Here is a 21,750-nt window from a genome sequence, read left to right on the forward strand (position 1 = left end):
CTGCAACCTGCAAGTTGCTTCACGTTTTAGTCTCAGCTTTGCAGTAAAGTCTTTGGTCATCTTTGCAGAACTGAGAAAGAGTAAGGAGTAAGAAAACGCGCCGCCGTCTTCCTTCACAGCCTTTTCTGGACAGGAAGTTGGAGTGGAAGGTCAGTTTCCTCCACCTTCAGGATCACTCTGCAGCCTATCAGGCCTTCCAGGAATCTCCGCCGTAGATGTGATACGAAGGGTCATCAGTGGGATGAAGTTGACTTCCATTGTCTGCCTTTTCCACAGACGTGAAGCAGGGCGGTAACCATGGAAACACTCAATGGAGAAAGGGATGACATCATGACTGGGTTTGTTTACACGCCGTTTTGGATTATCTCACTGAAGCACACGTGCAGCATTATTTTTAAAATAAATATCTTCTTTGTTCTTTTTAAGCAACTATAGTGACTTTTTTATTTTAAATAGAAAATACACTTTACATTTTTTGTGATAAATATGAAAAACGAGTATTTGGATCTTTTATGTGATCATTTTTTTCAGATTTTAATATTTTAGAGTAAAGTGTAAATACAAAAGATGCTTCACTTGAAAGAACAAAACATTTAGCAACTTGAAAAATAATTGAAAATATTTTCTCTTTATTTGAGCCTTTTCTTCAGCCACAGCCGTGTGCATTAAAAACACAATATTTGAATGTTTCCGTGGCCGGAACGCTGCTCTGACTGGGCTGTTCTGGCTGCGCAAACAGATTGAATGGAATCCTTCTGCATGAGGGGCTGGTGATGGAAAACTGCATGAAAGGCAGGTCTGTTTAAAAAGCCTGCTTGAGTATTTGCACAGCGTGACGCCGGCCAGGCCGTCTGCTGTCACCGAACGCACAAAAGCGTTTGAAAACCCACACAAAATCAAGAGGCTACTAGTTTTCCTTGGAATGTAATTGAAAGTAGTCAAGCAGCTTTCTCACACACATTCATGCACTTTCGGTGACAGATTTACACAAACATTCACCTGAATCCAGCCTGAGGAAGACTTTGATCACATTTGGGTGGATTTTTTTGTTTTTTTCGCTCGTCTTGTCCTCTCAGCCTGACAGCAGCACCTCCCTAATTGATCCCACACTGTGGCTTCTGACAGGCAGCCGACACATGGTAATGTGAGACTAGCTGGAAGGCAGCCCACTGAGTCATCGCACCCATGAAGAGCTTATGGGGTCGCTGGTGAGCGAGTGAGCTGATGTCATGCTCGCTCGCCACTGAGTGAGAGGAAGAAGCAGAAAAAGGCCAGCAAGCCTTTGATCTGAACTTCAACAAATACTAGATTCACTTTCTACATAAATAAATGACTCTTAATGGGTATTTTTTAATAAAATCTGTAATATTGCTCCTCTGCATTGTGTTTTTGCTCATGTTTTCCATCTATAAATTATTTAAATGTAGGAATTAAAAAAAAAAAGACCGATGAGTAAAGTTCCACTGAACTTCACTAAACTCCAAGATGAGGATTAAAGAAAAAGTGGAATCTTCATTTGCAAAAACATAAATATGACTACCACTGTCATACAATTCACAAAATGTGTTTTATTTTTCAGCACAGACAGATATTCTACCAGGAAATCGTGTGATCAAATGACCAGAACATGCTGCCTGTTAATATCAATAGTCAATCAAAAAACTACGGTGGCCCTGAAGTGCAAATCACATCAACAAAGTCACTCAAAACACTTTAAGGATCACAACAATTAAAAAGCAAATAAATAAATGAATTTTAGACATCACATTAAATTAAAATTAATTTCCAGAAATCCAATAAATATAAAAAAATAATGAAATGACATAAGAAACCACAATGTTTGAGTTTTGAAGAAGAGGGAAAGCAGAAGGATGAACTGTGGTAACGAGAAGATTCTGAAAGTGTCCAGCAGAAACTTAACCTTTCAAGACCCGGCGTCCACATACGTGCACAACACATTTTGGGTTAAAATTCCACAATAGTTAATACTACATAACTGGAGCGCTGTAACTAAAACTAAGACACCATTTAATGGTGTCAGAAGAGTTCAGCACACTACAGAAAATGTCAGAACAGATGAGAACATTCAGCTGGCTCTGATTGACTTTGTCATAAAATGCTAATTTAATCTAAAAAAATAAGAAAGAGTAAAGATGTAGTAAGGTGTTAAAGAGGGTGTACACATAGGTGTACAATGGGACTTAGCTTTGTTGAAAAATGCTATAACTCTAGCATAAATGCACCCAGGAAAAGCGGATGTAAATCAGTTTACACCTAATTCTGGTGCAGCTAAAATGCTAAATATTGATGAAGAAGATGATTTTTTTCGTTTACGCTTTCAGTCTCTTTTTGGTGTATTTCTAGTATTTTTTAAGTCTCTCATCTACTACTTTTTATTTAATCATTTTATTTTTCACTCTCATAATCCCAGGAAACACAATTTCACTTTGTCTGCAGCACACTGTGTGAAGGCGAGTGACAATAAAGCTTCTATGTGTCACAGTGACCAAGACAGGAGAGCTACTCAACACATCAGTAGATGAAGTTCACAACCTGCTTGTATTTGACGTCCCGATTACCAAACATGAGGATGCAGCGCTCCAAAGCCCTGACAGAGTCTTCAAACTGAGGCAACCAGGAGAGAAAGCAGCTGTGTTCAGTATGGAAATAAACTTTTATACTCTATTACCCAATGAGGACTTTATTGTGTTTATAAAAATTCAGCCGTGCACATCATTTTACTGTCCAATTACATCATTTCAAAAGGTGATACTTGTGATTTTATTCTAAACAGATTTCAATAAGCCCAAATAAGTAAGAGAATTAAAAAAATTATGCATATCAAATGAGGGCTTAAGTCCTAAGAGGTTAAATAAAAATCTTCTGTAGGAAAATATCACCAGACTAAATCACTTCCTGTAGGAAAATAGGAAAAACGACATCATCCAATTAGTGACGAGCAGTGATACCTACCTTTACCAATCACCGTATTCTCTGGAGTATAAATCGTAAGAGCAAAAAATGTCTAATCAAGAAGAAGAAAACCATATATAAGCCACTCTGGAGTATAAGAAGCACTTTTAGGAGAAACTAACTAAATAAATAAAAACAAGAATAGTATTTTTTTGATCTGAATAAGACAAATATCAAAATTTAAAAGGAAAACAATCAGATTCTCTTCCATGTTTGTTTTGGACGACCCTTTTTCTGCCAGTATCAGTAGCAAATCCTGGTGATCAGATGCAGCGCCCTCTAGTGGTTGGTAGAGGAAACAACCGCTAAAGGACAGCCGATGTTTACTGGGAAAATACTTATACTCCAGAAAATACGGTTCTTTTTTACATTTCTTTTATTAAAGTTATGTATTTTTTTTTTTATTTTGTTGTGTTTTCTGGAATGTTGCTCATTTTCAATCTTTGTTTTGTGTTCTTAGTTGTCATTTCTGTCTTTAATATGTTTTTGGGTGTAGTGGTTTGTTGATGTGATTTGTACTTCAGGACAACAGCTGATCATAAAGGTACAGTTCTAAACACTCGAGTTTTTTCTAAATAAGAGACACAGTTACTCTTTTTTTATCAGTACACACTCATTGGGGTCGACCAATACGGATATCAATATCGTTATTGGTGCCAATATTGGGTATTTCAACACATATCGGCCTTTTTTTAAGTTTAAAAGTTTTCTCTGTGGAGGATGCACGCCTGCATGTCAACATAGACAGAAAACTCCTCTCAAATTGTAGTAAACATCTCTGTCCTCGCCAAATCACAAATATCAGCTATCTACCGCCCAGACTTAAGATAAACCATCGGTATCGTGTCGGCCTCTGGAAAAACCGTATCGGCCGATCCCTAAAACTCATCCTCCTCTATCTGCTCTATCTGTAAAACTGCAATATCATGGGACGAATAAAGGCTGATCCTATCTTTTACTGAGGACACAACAACACCTGTAAAGTCTAATTTGTTCAAAAACTATTCTCTCAGATTCCCTTTAGCCAACATTAATGAAGAAGACATTAGCTGAAGAGTCAAGACTAATATCAGACCATGAAACAATGACAGCGGTTTATGAAGTAGTATTAAAAAGAACAATAAACAGAAGTTAAGATGAACTAAAAACTTGCCAAGTTTCTTATAAATGTCTCATTTTGCCTGAAAAGTTTCTCTTTTTCTTATTTATTTCCATCTCTTTACATATTTCACTTCTATTGTTTGTCCTGTGGCACGTTTGCATTAACGATGTGTTCTGGTCGTCCAGCAGAATTTTTTTAATTCTCTTTTAAAGGTGGGAACAGATATACAGGATTTACCACAAACCCATCCGACTGTAATTTGGCACAACAAAGAACAGACTAAATCTATTGTAATAAATTGTGTTTTTATTCAAAGCAGAATCTGCATAACGAGATGATGATGTTCACTTCGCTCACAGATCCTCCTCCTGAGCCTCAAACTGAACTTGCTGAACTTAGCCGCTAATCCACTCTGGAGGGAAAACAGTGGGACGCTACTTTAAATCATCGACCATCTGTTTAGACCTGGACACTCTAATGTCCAAAAAAGAAGCTTTACGCCCTCAAGCGAAGGCCGTCTGACCGCCATCTGTAAAACAAATAGAGGAGGTGGGAGGGCTCGTCCTTGAACTTAACCAGCGGAAGAGTAAATAACGTCTAAAAGACGACGACCTCACAAACCTCTCAGCCGTCAGGCTCTGGTCTGTGTGGACCGAATGAAAGGTCACCCAGAATGACTCCTGTTAACCCGACGACAGTCTTTACAGAGAATCAGCCGGAGCGCAGAGAGACGTTTTACCGGAGAAATGAAATGTCAGAGGATCTCCAGAGTCACACTTCCTCAAACTCTGACGATGATCCATGACTCGGCAGAACTTCACAGCTTTCTTTACACGATGTAGTCGTGTAGTTTAGCCTGAGGAAGGTGTGTGAAAATGAGGCTGTGGCAGGTGAATATAAAAAACTCAACATGCAACAGAAGCTCTAATTAAATGGTTTCCATCCTCATCCCATCAAACACTTAGAGCAGAGGTGTCAAACTCAATCACACGAGGGGCCAAAATCCAAAACACACCAGCTGAAATATTAGCTGGACTCAAAAACAGCCTAAAAAAAAAGCCCAAGTTAGCTAAAACCGCCAGCACGTAGCTAAAATATTAGCTACACTCCAAAACAACCTAAAAAAGCCATAATTAGCCAAAACAGCTAGCATGTAGCTAAATATCAGCTAAACTCCACAATAGCCTAAAAATTCTTAGTAAATTCCAAAATAGTCCAAAAAGCTATCAGAATGCTAATTTTAATACTTTAACTTTTAACAAAATCAGAATGCCATTTTTTTTTAAAACTGTAACTTTTTAACATAATTATCAATAATAAAAATGCAGGAATATTATTCCAGAATAAATCAACTTAAACCTTAAATAACTTTCAATATTTTACTCTCCATAAAAATATATTTTGTCAAAATTATACAAGTTAGAAATGAGCCCAAGATAACATCAGGTCATTAATAACAATAAAATGAAATGATCTGGAGGGCCAGATCTTTGACACATGTGATTTAAACGCAGCCGTGTTTCAGATCTGGGTTATTATTCCTCTCAAAATGAAATCGAGTAGATCAGAAACATGAATGTGGTCAAGATGTCCCGGTACTCTAGCTTTAAATTATCCTGTAATCTTGAAACTGGATGTTCTAAAAATTCACATTGACGAATCATTTTTGTCCTATTGTCACATTTTAGATCCTTCTTCTGAAACTATAGATGGAAAACAGCAACGACAGGTATTGACATTTTCTGTCAGGTCTAAAAGTTCATATTAGATTTATTGCTTTCTTGAAAACATTTTATTAATGACTAAAAGAAAGAGAAACCTTCCACAAAGTGTCTCATTTAGCCAATTATCTTCTTGCAATCTAACAGCTGTTGTCACAAGTTTATGCTTCATAGTGATTGGTCAATCCTTTTGAGTCTCTACCAAAATTGTGCGGTTTAGTTCATATTAATGTTGACTAATTTCACTTGTTTTTGTTTATTTATAGTGATATTTGAGTGTATTTTTAATTTGCATGAAAATACAGTATATATATATATAAAGTTAATCTGAAGATGCTACATCTATCTATACAACTTTGTGCTTAAAGTCCTCCTATAATTGTTTGTTAATTTAAATAAACCTTCCCAGTAGTATTTTAATGATGATTATGAAGTTTTTAATCAAAATTCCACAAACTAAATGTCTTTAAAAGCCATTTTTGTGTTGATCTGAAGCATCTGTTTCCAAAATCTCCTCTGAGGGGGCGTGGCTTTTGGAGCTCCAACTTCCTGGTTACCCTTTATCAGGCCTCAAAGGGGTGAAAGACAGCTGAAAACAATCTGTCACATTTTCTTACACTTCTGAATTATTTTCAACCTTACCGGCTTTCTGATCGTCATCGAGGCGTCTCCTCTGTGGTAAAGAGAACTTTACTCAGCTGCCTTCGACTTATCACCTCCTGCTGATCCAGATCAATTCATAAACACAGCAGCTCACTCAAAAAACCCTTATCTGGTCCCTAATTGGAGTCCACGAGTCTGTCTCGCTTGTATCAGGACTTTATCACCAAACACCGCATCGCTCTCTGTTTTAATGGTGGTGCACGTTAGTGACGACTCCCATTGGTTTTAGTGCACGTGATCCAACAGCCGTGTGACTGCTGCACTGGATCTGATGTTCTTGGGAAAACCAGAGTGACGCAGCACAAAGCAGAGACGCTGCACCTCCGTCTCACACCAGCAGAGAAACACTCAGACTGTGAAGGGTTGCAAGTTAATGAACAAAAGCAACATTTCCTCCTTTTGAAATGGGAAAATATGATAAAAATAGTTTAGCAAATAGGATTATAGGCCCTACAAAAATCAAATGAAGCAAAAAATGACCAACAAGAGGAAAAATAAGGTTCAGTTACTCCATATTCTGAGTGTTGGAGATATAAAATTTCTACTTTATTTACAACTATCTAACAATGTACTGTATATTTTAACACATCATGAAAAAATTAAGAACAGAAGCTTTTCAAGATTAATTTCCACTCAAATTCTTTAGAAATCTTACTTTCTGATCCGATTAATTCAGTAAAATTAATAAAAACAGCTTTTTTCCCCAAAAATCTCAGCACATATGCTGTCTTTATTTGTAACACGTGTCAAATTATTCTACTGAGATTGTTTTTACCATGTAAGTCTATGCTGTCAAAATGGGAATGTGCATAAACTATGGACGTCTGCGCACATGTTCTTCTGGAATACCGGTTTGTGTTCATACGTGTCGATGGTTTTGGAGTGTTTTTCATATTAACCATTTGTAAAAAGTCAACTTCTCACATCAAATTTAAACTTTAATCAATTTTAAAGCAAAATCTGTGAAGATTTATTTAATAATTAAGTGAAATTGTACATTAGCTCAATTTTACGAGCAGATACGGACTGAAGAGTAAATAAAGGTCATTAAAAAAGTTGAAATTCTGTATTTGGAAATTAATAATTTGGTCAAAGTATTCTGGTAAGAGTATAGACCATTTGTTTATTAACCAATCTATTTAATTCATGCAAATTCAAGTAAATTAAATTGTTTTGTAAAGGCCTAAATGCTAAAAATATAAATAAAACATGCTAAAAATGGTTAAACGCATAAACAAATCTGGAATTTTGTTGTAAAACAAAACAGGAAAATAAAGAAAAAATGATGAATAAATAAGTCAATTAGCTGTGAAAAGAGACATTAGGCAAATGAAGAGTTAGATGTATATATTCATGTTTCACTGTCCCTGATTACATAATTTATAAGAAAAAAAGAGTGAATTGTAGAATCATTCTGGATTGACTGCAAATATTGAAGAAAACACTGCAGACCCAAAAGTCTTCACTTCCATTCTGAGTAGATTATAATTCAGTTCAAATCATTCAAACTCCATATGCTTCAAATCATACCAACACGTTCCACAGCTGTTAAAGTGTCAGAAACTCAGGGGTGCCGATTTGGTCCGTCCCAAAGACATGAGAGAGGTGAGCTGCAGTCACAGCCGCACTCAGAACTATTTAATGTTTATTATCAAGCAGGGAATCATCCGGTCCTGTTTTATAGTCCTTGGTATGATCTGATCGTTGATTACTGTGACAGGCTTCTCTGAAAGAGCCGATAACCACGAAATCACGTGTGTCAAAGTCAAGGCCCGGGGGCCAGATCCGGCCCTCCAGATCATTTTGTCTTATTGTTATTAATGGCCCGATGTCATCTTGCACTTATTTTTAACTTGTATAATTTTGACCAAATATGTTTTATGGAGAGTAAAATATTGAAAGTTATATAAGGTTTAAGTTTATTTAATCTGGAATAATATTCCTGCCTTTTTATTATTGATAATTATGTTAAAATTGACATTATGGTAGCTTTTTTGACTATTTTGGCATATACCAAGATTTTTAGGTTATTTAGGATGTTTAGCTAAAATGTCAGCTTCCTGTTAGCTGTTTTAGCTCATTTAGACTTTTTTTGTTTTTTGGCTATTTTAAGGTTTAGCTTTTTTTGTCCGCTATATAGTTGTTTTGGCTAACCTAAGATTTTTTTGTTTGTTTTTTAGGTTAATTTGGCATTTAGCTAATGATTTAGCTGCCATCAGCTCCAACGTTTTCAGCTATCAGCTTCAGCGTTTTGAGCTATCAGCTTCAGCATCTTCAGCGGCCAAATTCAGCTTTTTATGGAGAGTAAAATACTGAAAGTTATTTAAGGTTTAAGTTGATTTATTCTGGAATAATATTCCAGCCTTTTTATTATTGATAATTATGTTAAAAAGTTACAGTTTTAAAGTTTACAGTTTAAAAAATTTGCATTCTGCTAGCTTTTTGGACTATTTTGGCATTTACTAAGATGTTTTAGGCTAATTTGGAGTTCGGCTAATATTTTAGCTGGCTATCAGCCTTAGCATTTTCCGCTATCAGCTTCAGTGATTTCAGCATTTTCAGTTATCAGCACTCTCATCTTCAGCGGCCAAATTCAGCTTCCAGCATCCACACTAGCATTATCACAGGTAATGCTATATATCTAGTTCATAATTATGTTTAAAAGTTACAGTTTTAAAGTTTCAAAAATGTAGTTTCAGAGTGTTCAATAAATGTTTATCCTGTTCGGTCCTTTTTAACGTTTGCTAGACATAAAATGAACACTGAAGGTGTACGACTATTTTCATTTTTGATTTGTTCACACAAAACTAGTAATATCATATATTCCAAGAAGTAGCAAACATTTCTACTGAAATCTACACGTGGGTAAACATCTCGGAAACTTGCAGTAAAACAACAATCCAACTTACATATGTACTTTATGCAACTTCATGTGTGAACAGAACATCTATTCAGAACAGTCAGAGCAGCACATCTTCAATTATCAACAATTTTACAAATAAATTTGAGACATTTCAAAAACAAAATTCCTCTTAAATACTGATACACAGAAACAAAACGGAGCAACCACACCTAAATATATGCATATAAGGGAACAGTTCCTTAACCAAAGTGATCCTGTTTTTAGACACCATCACTTGTTTTGTGTGTCTGTCCTCCACTGTTTCATAGAAAGTGTGAACGACTGCCTCTAAACCATTTTTATTTTATTTAAAACTCCCATTGAGAAAACGGTGGCCTGTTTACAACACGCAAAGCATGATGGGACTAGGATGCTATTATCTGTGGGGAAGTCGTCTGCTAGAGATCTAAACAGCGATGCACAGTCGACCTCTATGAATTGATGTCTATCTGCTGCATAATGCATGACTACAGCTGTAAACGTCCAAATGGCCATGATTTAGATATCTAATAGAGGTCCGTGTCCAGCGGGAAGCTTCAGCTTGTTCAGAACACTCCTGACACCATCTCAGAACATCAGTCCTGTTCGTAAATCTGCTGCTGCTCCTTTATCCTTTTAACTAAAAATAGAAATAAAATCCTGTCCACCTTTGTCCACATTTGTCATGGAAGGAATCCCACATCAATATGTGTTTGGAGTCATCTGGACCCCAAAGAGAGCAGAAGGGTTTTAAATCTGTTTGATTTTACAGTAACTTTTCTCTCCAAGTTTTGTTTCAAAGCTGTAAAATCCTGTTAAGTGTTATACAGCAAAGATAGCTTGCTGTAGAGAAGCACGTTAGCATGCTACAGTGGAGCTCGCTAGCATGCTACAGAGGAACCTGCTGCAGCGGAGCTCGCTAGCTCACTGTAGAGGAGCATGTTAGCATGCTACAGTGGAGCTCGCTAGCTCACAACACAGAAGCTCGCTCCAGCAGAGCTTGCTAGCTTGATACAGCGAAGCTCATTAGCTCACAGTAGAGGGGATACGCCAGTATGCTACTGTGGAGCTCACTAGCTCACTGCAGTGGACCTCGCTAACATGCTACAGCAGAGCTCGCTAGCTCAATACAGCGAAAGTTGATACCTCAATACAAAGGAGCTCACTGGCTCGCTGTAGAGGAACAGGTTAGCATGTTACAGCAGAGCTCGGTAGCTTGCTGTAGAGAAGCACATTAGCATGCTACAGCAGAGCTCTTTAGCTCAATACAGTGGAGCTCGCTAGCTCGCTGTAGAGAGCACATTAGCATGCTACAGTGGAGATCGCTAGGTCAATACAGAGGAGCTCGCTAGCTTTCTGTAGAGGAGCATGTTAGTATGCTTTAGTGGAGCTCACTAGCATGCTACAGCAGAGCTCGCTAGCTCGCTACAGCGGAGCTTGCTAGCTCAATACAGAGGAGCTTGCTAGCATGCTACAAAGGAACTTGCTACACCAGATCTCACTAGCTTAATACATAGGAGCTCGCTAGTATACTACAATGGATCTTGCTAGCATGTTACAATGGAGCTGCTAGCATGCTACGCTGTCCCCTGGGTGGCTGGCTAGCGTAGCGAGCTAACCTACTGAATCCCCACATATGCAAATGTGGACAAACACAGGCGGGTCCACCACAGAAACTGAGGATAAACCCAATTCGGGCCCAAATTTTCTGCCCACTTTTAGACCATACGGGCCCCTTTGGCCTCGCTGGCGGGGTTTTGAGGACCTCTCTGTTGGAAGCGTGCTCCTTCAGCTGCTTCACCTCGATATTAGCAGAGATCCATCTCCAGACTGAATGAGATGTCCTCGTTTGACTCCCTCATTCCAACCTCATTACACCCTCCAGCACGAACCGTTAACACGTTAAAATCATTTCAAATTAAAACTGTTGTTGAGTCCTCCCACACCGCACAGCGAGGACAGAAGTCATGACTAACTTTACAAAGTAGGCCAAACGCTCCCACGCTCTGCACCAGCTGACAGACCAGTTTTCACTACAAAAGGGAAAAACATAAAATAGTGTCACCACAAAATATTTGGGCTCAAGTGTTGTGGGGTATTTTTATCTTCATTTCTTTTTATTATTATTATTATTCATGACAAAAATCGTAAAGGTCTGTGCGCGCTGATCATGCGTCTGTCTCTGTAAATGAGCGGGAAGACAGATTTTTGCTAATTATGCATTTTTGCTCGTTTGCACAACATCCTTCCGGCGTGACATGAGAAATGCCTGTTAAATGAGGAGAGAAGCAGCAAACAAAAAGATTTCTCCGTCTTTGATCATTCATATGCTATTTTTAGATTGTATCTAAAAATATTCACGTTTAGGGACATGCATTGTGTTAAAATAGTCACATTATTCAGTCCTGAACATGGTGTGCAGATCCTGCTTCCTACTATAAACAGAGGAGGGCATCACTCCTACACCTGCATAAACGGGAAGAGGAATCGTGTTTTTTTTGGGTGGACAGTACGTCTATATTTTCTCGCCTGTGTCTTGAAAAGTTTATAAATTCCAGCTTCTGGTGATTCGCAGCAGCAGGACCAGCATCCACACTTCCCTCTTCTAGCAATTTCTGCTGCGAGCCATAGGGTGCTATGCAGCATCCTTCTCAGCTTATGAATCAACCCCCCCCCTCCAGCCCACTCCCTCCTCGACCACTATAACACAGCCCTGCAAAACAAGCCAATTTCCCTCCCCCTGCATCTTAATTAATTATTCACAGCCATATCCGCAATTTACCCCCATTTCTTTGAGGATAAACAATAAACGCAGCAAAATTGATCCTGAAAATGGACCGCAGTGGGCGGCAGTAGCGGCTATAAATACCTCCACCCCTCCATTCAGCACCCCTCCCTCATTCCCAGTGAAAAGCGCATCAGCTAGAACAGCACTGCAGGGCCCCTCCGCTGACTTTTTTCTTTTTTTTTCCTTTTGCAAGGGAGGGACACCAGTTATGTCATCGCTCCCACACCATTCGTGCTGCTCGTTGATGCAATAGAGATGCTGCTATTCATTGACTTCACTTGCTGTGTTTGTAGCGCGTGGACATGAGTCTCTGCAGCCTGGAGCTGTGCTGCCCATACTGATCGGAGCTGGGGGGGGGGGGGCACCACCTGCGCACCAATTGGTGGAGATCCTTTTTATTTAATAAAGAAACGTCAATAAACGGAGAAAATGTGCTGCAGATGTGACAGGAACAGCCCGGCTGGAGCTCTCCGTGGTGCTGAACTTTCAGTCCAGCAGCTGCAGACTGAGCTGAACTTCCCCCTCACACGGTAGAATCTCGCAGGACTCATTCACACACCCACCTTGCACAGCTGAAAGTTTTCTGATATTAGCGTCTCCTGGACGTCGATTTCTTTGGGGGTTGGCGCCGCGGTGGGGGTCCCGGCCGCGCTGCCGCACGATGGGGTCCCTATAGTCCCTCCCGGGGAGGATGTGGTCAGGCCGTCCAGCACCTTCCGAAACTTCTTCATTTTCCCGCTCGGTCTCTGAGTCACGCGAGGGAAAGACTGTTGTCTTTGTTCTCCCACAAGAGGATTTTTTATTTTTTTTTTATTCTCGCAAAAGCAGAGTTTGAAAGTATTTTATTGTGGGGGGGAGTCACAGATGAGAGTCATGGTGAGCCGTGGGAGATGGACGAGTCCTGGAAGGATGTGGGGCCCCCGCTGCAGATGTCTCCCATCAGGGCGCGCGGCTGTGGAAACTACTCAACTTCATTTCCGCTCGCTTCCTGCAGCAGCATCCTCTCCCGAGCAGCATCTCAACAGTCCAGGGACGGGAAGTGGGGGGGTCCAGGACGAGTGAAGGGAAAAGTAAAAAGAGGTAAACTTCCAGCGGGAAAATCCTCCCCCCTCCCCCGCCCTCTGGAGAAGTCTGGTCCAGCAGTGGTGGTGGTTGTGGTCCCGGGATCAGGAGGAGGAAGACCCGGCAGCCGCAGAGGCAGCAGCAGGGATGAGGAGGAGGAGGATGAGGAGGAGGAGGATGCTCTCCTCACTCACACCGCGAAACTACCGGGAGAGGGGCGGGGGAGGGGGGCTGTAGTTAAGGCTGTGCGCGCGGGAGATGAGCGCTCAGTCCCCGGTCGGTTTTTCAAAAAGATCCAGCTGCGGAAAAGGGTCGCTACCGCGCCTGCGTTCCGGATCCGAGTGACGGGAGCTGTCCACGGTGCTGAAAAACCATCGGCAGTAACCCCCCCTCCACCACCACCACCACCCAGCTCTTCCTCCTCTCTGCTCCTCCCCCCTCCCTCTCAGCGATTGGCTGAAACTCTCTTCCTCAGAGAAACAGCATGAGGAGCTTTTCTCTTTTTTTTTTTCCTTAGGAGGGAAAATAAAGAAATAAAGAAAATATATTTGGTTTTGTTTTATCTTTTGATTATTTCTAGTTAAGGCCCGGGGGCCGGATCCGGCCCTCCAGATCATTTTATTTTATTGTTATTAATGGCCCGATGTTATCTTCTAACTTGTATAATTTTGACAAAATATATTTTTATGGAGAGTAAAATACTAAAAGTTATTTAAGGTTTAAGTTGATTTATTCTGGAATTATATTCCTACGTTTTTATTATTCATAATTATGTTTGAAAATAACACCTTGAACGTTTTAAAAACTGGAATTCTGCTAGATTTTTTGACTATTTTGTTATTTACCAAGATTTCTTCAGGCTCTTTTGGAGTTTAGCTAATATTTCAGCTCGAATAGTTTGTTCCAACACTCTCATAACTGCAGATATTTATCTCAAAAACACAAACTTGACAGTTTATTAAAGGAAACATTTGTCTATTTTAGATAAATGGTTTCAGGGTATAAATAAGTGGGTTTTTTATTTAGCAAAACCAAAATCTAACTAAGTTTTACTATTTATAAAACATGACGAAACATTACAAAGATCATGAAGTCGCCTCAAACATTCACAGATCACAGCATAAGAAAATGCAACAAAAGTGGAGAGTTAAGCTTTGAAAACTAGCAAATGATTAAATAACACACTACTTTGTTAAGTACTTTAACAAACGCTGGCACCAAATAGACAGAAAGGGGCGGAGCAGCGAGTTTGTGGCCCCGCCCATCATAAAACGATATTTTTCAAACTACATTTTCATTTGATTCACAACAATTGCACTAAAGAAATACTCAAAAACACAATTTTAAGATGAATTTTCTTTACAAATGTCCTCCATCATCAGAAAAATGTTGCAATAACACGTTGAAAACACATTTTTTTATTGGCGTTCGTCTTTAAACGTGTACTGGAGCCTGTTCATAGTGTGGCTGCTTTGTCAGTTCTCCTGAGCTGTTGGTTTTTTTTCTGTGTAACTGAGCTGATAGATAGCAGCCAAACACGCTGCAGAGAACATACTTGTGTGGGCTCCGACACCGGAGGAGGAAAAATGATCAACAATACTTACCCCACTTGATTCCTGAAGACTAGTGATGTTGCATAATCCCTTACATCACCAGCCTCTGCCTTCTGGCCATGCTTGGTGTTAGAGTCAGAACGGTTCCTCGGATCTATTCTGAAGTCCAAAGCAGGTGAGAAAAACCATCTGCAGATAGGAAATCAAGAAATGACGGTGGATAATTCTACTGATTTTACTTTCCATACTGATGAAGGAGAAAAGAAACAAACAGATTTCCTCGAAGCTGCTCAAGTAATAATACATTAAATTTTATTTTCTTGTCTTTAAATCAATAAATGAATACTTTAGTTTTTTTACTATGTTTCCTCTCTGGGTAAACCTGACTCGGGTCTAGGGGGAAAATACAAAAGGGACTAAAACTGGAAACTAATAAGAATAAAAGGAACAGAGTTTATTAAATAAAATAAATTCTGTGTCCTGAAATTAAGGAACACAATGAAATAACTAGTTCCCTGGTTCAAACAAAAAGACAAACCAGAGGGGATTATAACCTCAGCCAAACATAAAATAAGTCAGAGAGACTGCTGACGCAGTCATGTTGACCGTCTGAGTCAGCAGCTCCTGCTAAGGGCTGCCTAACCAAAACTACATCAAGAAAACAAATAAACAAACCCAGTAAACCAAGACTACCAAGCTCCAACCCCAAACTAAAATAACAAAACCCAGCAGAGTAAGACTACCAAGGACAAAGAGGGGAAAGTAAAACTTAAATGCTGCCTGCCTTGGTGAGGTCTACTCTGATTTAAATACCTGGCAGGTGCTAATTAACATCGTTCGCCACACCTGACAGGTGAGGAGAATGGCGGGGCGTGTGGAAAAGGTGCAGCAGGACTTTTAAAGTGAAACCTTCAAGGAACAGTTTGAGCTTAAAGACCTTAAAACAACAAAAATCAGCAGTTTCTTCTGTAACAACAAAAATCCCAATTTAAACTAAAGTTGGTTAACATTTTGACCTGGGATTAGGACCAGTTTGTGGTAGTCTGGGATTAGGGTTACAGTTTTTTATTGGTGTCTCTAAAGGCTCAAACAATCGAAAATCTCTCCTCTGCTGATTGGAACTGACACATTTGTCTCTTAAAGATTGAGAATTTTGACTTGAAGATGTTTTCTAACTTCTCAAAGCAACATTTTAAATAAAGACGTGCAAGCAAACAAATATGAAAATACTTCATTTAAAATCAAAAACAATTTGCAGATTTATTTTAGATTGTCAATAACAGGAAAAGTTAGTCTTCTGTTGGAGACAAAACGACTGCAGAAAACTGATGAACTTGTTGTTTAGTGACTTTTTTGGGTTTATAATTTATTTGGCTGCCATGAAAAACAATGAGGAAAAGAAAAGTGTTTCTTAAAAGGCCAAATAATAATATAATGATAATAATGGACTCTTGTTTTAGGGAGAACAGCCGTTTCAGAACAATGACTCGAAGCTCGGTTTGTGCATCACAGAAAGTGATGCTCCTCTGTTCAGCTTCACCTCAGATGATTTGCCAAGGTTGATTAATTTTGAGGAGCAGATGTAATTAAAATTCAGTCCAAGTAATTTGAACTTAACCACACACACACACACACACACACACACACACACACACACAGAGCAAGGCCAAATGTGGAATAATGACTGTTGATAAGGGCTAAGTCATTACTGCAGCGCGTCAGATTCTCTGAAGGGTGTGCGTCTCCGTCGGTCCTGATGCTCTCCAAACATCATGTGAGGTTACCGGATCTGAGCTGAAATTGACACTTGAACACAACGTAGCGGTAACAATAACCTGTGTGGCCGCCGCATTTGTCCCCTTCAGAGAAGATGAGGAAGAACTTGCCTCTGGTGCCCCCGTGAGGATGGTATTCGCAGCTCTGCCAGCATGTGTTCCTGCTGTCTGAGGCAGAAACGTGAACTGTGGCTCCAGCATTAGTGGTACCCTCAAACATCTTGTTAGAGTTCCTCTGAAAAGCTGTTGCTTAGCAACAAGGACAGGATGACTCCACCAGAGTCCTCAGTGAAGCCATCAGACCTGGCCTTGAAGCCTTCTCTCCAGCCCTCCCTACTGCAGGTTAGGAGACAGGACTGACCTGTTATGGAGACCAAGTTAAACCGAAAATCCTCTTTTATTTTGATGCTCCAGAAACTGCAGTGCAACTAATTTAATTAATTTAGCTTTGATTATTGTCCAATCACCTGCAATAACATCCGAAGGTGCAGCTGGAGATTTAGCCACATTTACTTTAAGCAGGTAAATGCAAGTTTAGCTTCTAAATCACTTTATTTACTTTCCATTGATCATTTAAATAAAAACTCCTCAATCTAAACAGACTGATAAATCTTCACATCGCGACTGAAGAATCATTCGTGTTTACAGCAGAGATCTGTCAGTATTTCCCTCCTCTGCGTCTTAAATTTTTGATTGTGGGCGGGGCCGACCTTTGGTTTACATTTGGATCACAGATTGGGGTTTTCCATTATTGATGTCTTAACCTGTATGCAGCATTTGATGCTGTTGCTGAGCTTCCTCATATAGTGCTTGTAGGTCACACTAAAACTACCTTTTTAAGACTGTAACCTTTAAATATAATTATGAACTAGATATACAGTATTACCTGAAATAATACTAGTGTGAATGCTGTAAGCTGAATTTGGCCACTGAAGATGCTGAAATTGAAATCACTGAAGCTGATAGCAAGCCAACTGTTAGCTAAATGACAAATTAGCCTAAAAAACTGAAAAAAACCCCTAGGTTAGTCAAATCAGCTAGCATGTAGCTGAAATATTTGCTAAACTTAAAAAAAAATGTTTTAATTATGAATATTAAAAATGCAGGAATATTATTCTAGAATAAATCAACTTAAACCTTAAATAACTTTCAATATTTTACTCTCTATAAAAATATATTTGGTCAAAATTATACAAGTTAGAAGTGAGAACAAGATAACATCGGGCTATTAATAACAATAAAATAAAATGATCTGGAGGGCCGGATAGAATTACCCGGAGGGCCGGATCCGGCCCCCGGGCCTTGACTGTGACACGTGTTGGAGGTTGATGTTTCAAAGTCCTCCATCCATAATTAACCAGTTGGTTAACAGATGAGATGTTTGTGCTGAAAAGAAGCAAAATTCCTTCAATTCAGTGAAGTTTCCAAACATTTCGGGTTTAGTTTCTACTTTGTGTGAAGATCTACTTAAGCAAGAATTTAAATGTGAAAAAAATTGTCATATTAGCAACACTTTTTTTATATAAACCACATCTAGTTGGATTCTATTTTTATGATAAACCAAATTGTTTTACTGCTTAACTAAAACTTGCTTCTAATGACCTCTCATGAGTTCCTTCCAGACTCTTCTCCTCCCAACCACCTCCCAGCATGCCGAGTTACTTTTAGACCAATTAATACCTGCTGGGTGATTTGATAAAGTAGCACCGGGGCCGAGTTTAAAAGCAGAGTGAAGCCATGTAAAGTAGTCATTTAAATCAATTTCCAATTAAGAAAGCTTCCCACCTGTTTGTCCTTAGAATTAGGTTGAGGTGGAGTAATTGAAGGTTTGGGAGTTGAGGCGACTCCCAGAGGGATTTTTCATTTCCATTTAAATGAGCTCGCAAACGCTCACCTAATTTTCTCAAATCATTATTGAACAGGAAAAGATTTGCTGTGGCCACTTTCAGTTTTCCTCGGAGTTCTTACTTTCCGTCTGTTGAAACCGTTTGCTGCCGTAAATTCTCCCAAATGCTCACGGTGGAGAGATTTACCGACCTGTGAGATCCAATAAGTTTATCATCTTTGTGTTTAAAGACCTACTCCAATGAAAACGGTGTTTTTAACATGTTCTTGTAGCAATTTTTCAAATAAAAAAAATAAGTTTAAAACTGCATTTCTTCATTCAAATCTGGACCAAATGAAAAAATGACGGAAAAAATCTCTTTAGTGATGCAGAAGCTAAAATGGGTGGGGCAAAGTCTCCCTGCTCCGCCTCATTCTGATGCATCCCTTTGCAAATAGATCCATGAACGTCTTTGGTTTCATCGTCTGAGCTGGAAACTGGATCAAAATTGTACGGCTGGATTACTCTGAAATTGCTCGCCATTTTTGTTACACCGCTAAATTTAGCTTGAGAGTGATCAAAGGGATGATGGGAAATCGGTGGAGGCTTACCTTTGAACTCCTGGCGCTCTGCAGAAACTATGTCCTAGCAAACAGCACAGACTTTTTTAAATTTAGTCTAAAAATGGTCATTAAAAGACCCCTGGGAACTCTTTGAAACAAATCAAAAGGTGATTGATAATAAAAAGTGATCAATAAAATGTTAAAACTCCCCTTCTATTAGACTCTTTGAGGGTTTTTTCAGACTGGAAAAATGATTAGCTCCGGATCGAGTCCTAAACCTTTGATTTTATCTGTATCGAGACTCAGGTCTACTGGAGACTTCTGTTCTGGACCAAAGCTTGTAAACAAAACCATGTGACCAAAGATCTATTCAGTCATTGGCCAGCAGTTACGTGGGCGGGTCAGAACAGAAAGAAAGATGGAGGTTCTGCGGTTTGCCAGAATTGTTCATTTATTCAAACATTTCATTTCACTGATCAGGTCTGATCAGGTATGAAGGGCAGGTTCAACATTTTTATTATTACGTTGATACGGTGGAGACATGCTGCGGTTGCGGCCGACGCTACGGCTACAAACTATGCTAATAAGTGTTTATGACATATAAATAGTCGGGAAAATCAATGTGTATCACGTTAATTATGAATTGCATATAAAACATGAAGTTATGCTAGTATGAATGCTGTAAGCTGAATTTAAGATGCTTGTGCTGATATCTGAAGATGCTGAAATTGATGGCTAAAAATGCTGAAAATGTTAGCTAAATGCAAAATTAGCCTAAAAAAACTTAGCTTTGCCAAAACAGCTACTATGCTGCTGAAAAGAACAGCTAAACTTCAAAAATATCCTAAAAAAAAACTAAATTAGCCAAAACAGCTAGCATGTAGCTAAAATATTAGCTATACTCCAAAAAAGACAAAAAAATCTTAGTAAATGCATAAATAGTCCAAAAAGCTAGCAGAAGGCCAATTTTTAAAACTTTAACTTTTAACATAATTATGAATAATAAAAAGCAGGAATATTATTCCAGAATAAATCAACTTAAACCTTAAATAACTTTCAATATTTTACTCTCCATAAAAATATATTTTGTTAAAATTATACAAGTTAGAAATGAGTTCAAGATAACATCGGGTCATTAATAACAATAAAATAAAATGATCTGGAGGGCCGGATAGAATTACCTGGAGGGCCGGATCCGGCCCCCGGGCCTTGGCTTTCACATGTCTTAAGCAGACCAAATAGCCTCGTTTCCACTGAGCGGTCCGGCGTGAAGATGACATAAGAAAGCACCCATGTAGCGATCAGCTAGCATTTGCGTTTTCCTCTTAACGCGGGATTCTTCTTTGTCGTTCGACATCTTCTTTCAACCAACATTAAATTCCTGTTCAACTCAAAAAGTAAAGCAAGAAAAGACGAGCTGCTGGATGACCTCCATTGTTGCTGCACTGACACACTAGCAGTCTACATCACACTTAATAAATATGAATATCTGAGCTAACCCTCTACATGTGTATTCACAGGGTCCCAGTTACTCAGAGGTAACTACTGTGGTCATAGAACCGTAAATGTGATGTTCACACACGTGGACGTCGGGTCTGAAGAGGGAAAAGACGTCCTTCCAGAGAAGCAGCTGTAAACACGTTTATATTCACAGAAATAGACTTTAGTTTGAATCTAGAAGTCATTTTCTTTTTTAAAATGATGGTCGTTCAGTCCGTCCACTTGGTTGCCATGGTAAAATCCCTCCTTCTGCTGCCTCCAGTCGCCTCTGAAATTTTGTGTTTGAGTGCAGCCAATCAAGCGCAGCAGGAGGTCTCATTGACGTCTTTCTCCCCTGTTCTTGAAGTTTAAATAGCCAGAGGGTCTTCTATGCCAACAATTTCAAAATCCTGGGTGGTTCAGGGAAAATGATCTGTACCTCAGCTTTACTGGGGAGGAGAAGGGAATGAACGTCACTGTGAGACCGTGAACGTGAGAAGAGTCTGGTTTAATCTGTTTGAAATGAAGAGAAGGATTTATGTTTAAACATTAAATTAGGAATTAATTCATATGGATATTCAAAGATTTAATGACATTATAAAGTGGAACTTAAGTCAAAATAATTATAAAATAAATTGAGAAAAAGTACAAATGTAAGCCATAGACCGAGATGGGTTAGAATGTAAAGTTTTGTTGTTTATTATGTCGCCTTTTAGCTTAAGAAAAAGGAACAGATTATATGAGATTTTTTTCTTCATTCTGTTCCAATTGTTCAACCCTAAAGAATAGACTAATGCATGTTTCCTCTTAAGAAAAATAAAAAAAGCCATGAACAATAAACCTTTCATTCAGACTCTCAAAAAAAAGAAGTCTGAACATCAGACAGAAAAACAAACTGATTTTCAGTCTGATGAGCAAAATGTTGTTTTTGTCCTTTTTCTCAAAATTTTAATTAATTTCCCCGATTTAAAAAGTACCCAGACTCATTTATTCACATGAAAACTCCCTGTCACTATAAGAACATTTAAATCAAATTTTTTTCCCAATTTATGCAAAATTACAAAATTTAAAAAAAAAAAAAAAAACCTTTAATTATCAGATAACAAATGTTGAGGAGAAAAATAATCATTTTAGGAGCAAATATAGAAACAATTCAAAACATGATTAAAAATGTCTAATTTCAAGTTAAAGAGCAGTTTCAGACTGTAGCATCTGCTGACCCGTCATATATCATTTCATAAATTATGATGCTTATTTAAAAAAAAAAAAATCACATTAAAACTGAAACGTTGACATCCTCACTGAGTCCACATTTTTTATTGGTAAAATGTAACCTTAACTCCGATTCCAGTGTGTCATTCCCTT

The 21,750-nt window shown here is 38.7% G+C and overlaps 1 protein-coding gene across 15 annotated transcripts in view; it reads right to left on the reverse strand.

The window, feature by feature from the left end:
* Positions 1-12,898, reverse strand: part of stxbp5l (syntaxin binding protein 5-like) — a 179,085-nt gene extending 166,187 nt beyond the window's left edge. For all 15 annotated transcript variants that reach the window (XM_024286619.2, XM_024286616.2, XM_024286613.2 and 12 more), the window contains exon 1: positions 12,692-12,898. In XM_024286619.2, coding sequence (XP_024142387.1) covers positions 12,692-12,859 — 168 coding nt within the window. In that variant the 5' untranslated portion in view covers positions 12,860-12,898. The remainder of the gene's footprint in view (positions 1-12,691) is intronic.
* Between the last annotated feature and the right edge of the window lie 8,852 nt (positions 12,899-21,750).

Source organism: Oryzias melastigma, linkage group LG21, assembly GCF_002922805.2.
Source record: "Oryzias melastigma strain HK-1 linkage group LG21, ASM292280v2, whole genome shotgun sequence".
In the NCBI taxonomy this organism is placed as follows: domain Eukaryota; kingdom Metazoa; phylum Chordata; class Actinopteri; order Beloniformes; family Adrianichthyidae; genus Oryzias; species Oryzias melastigma.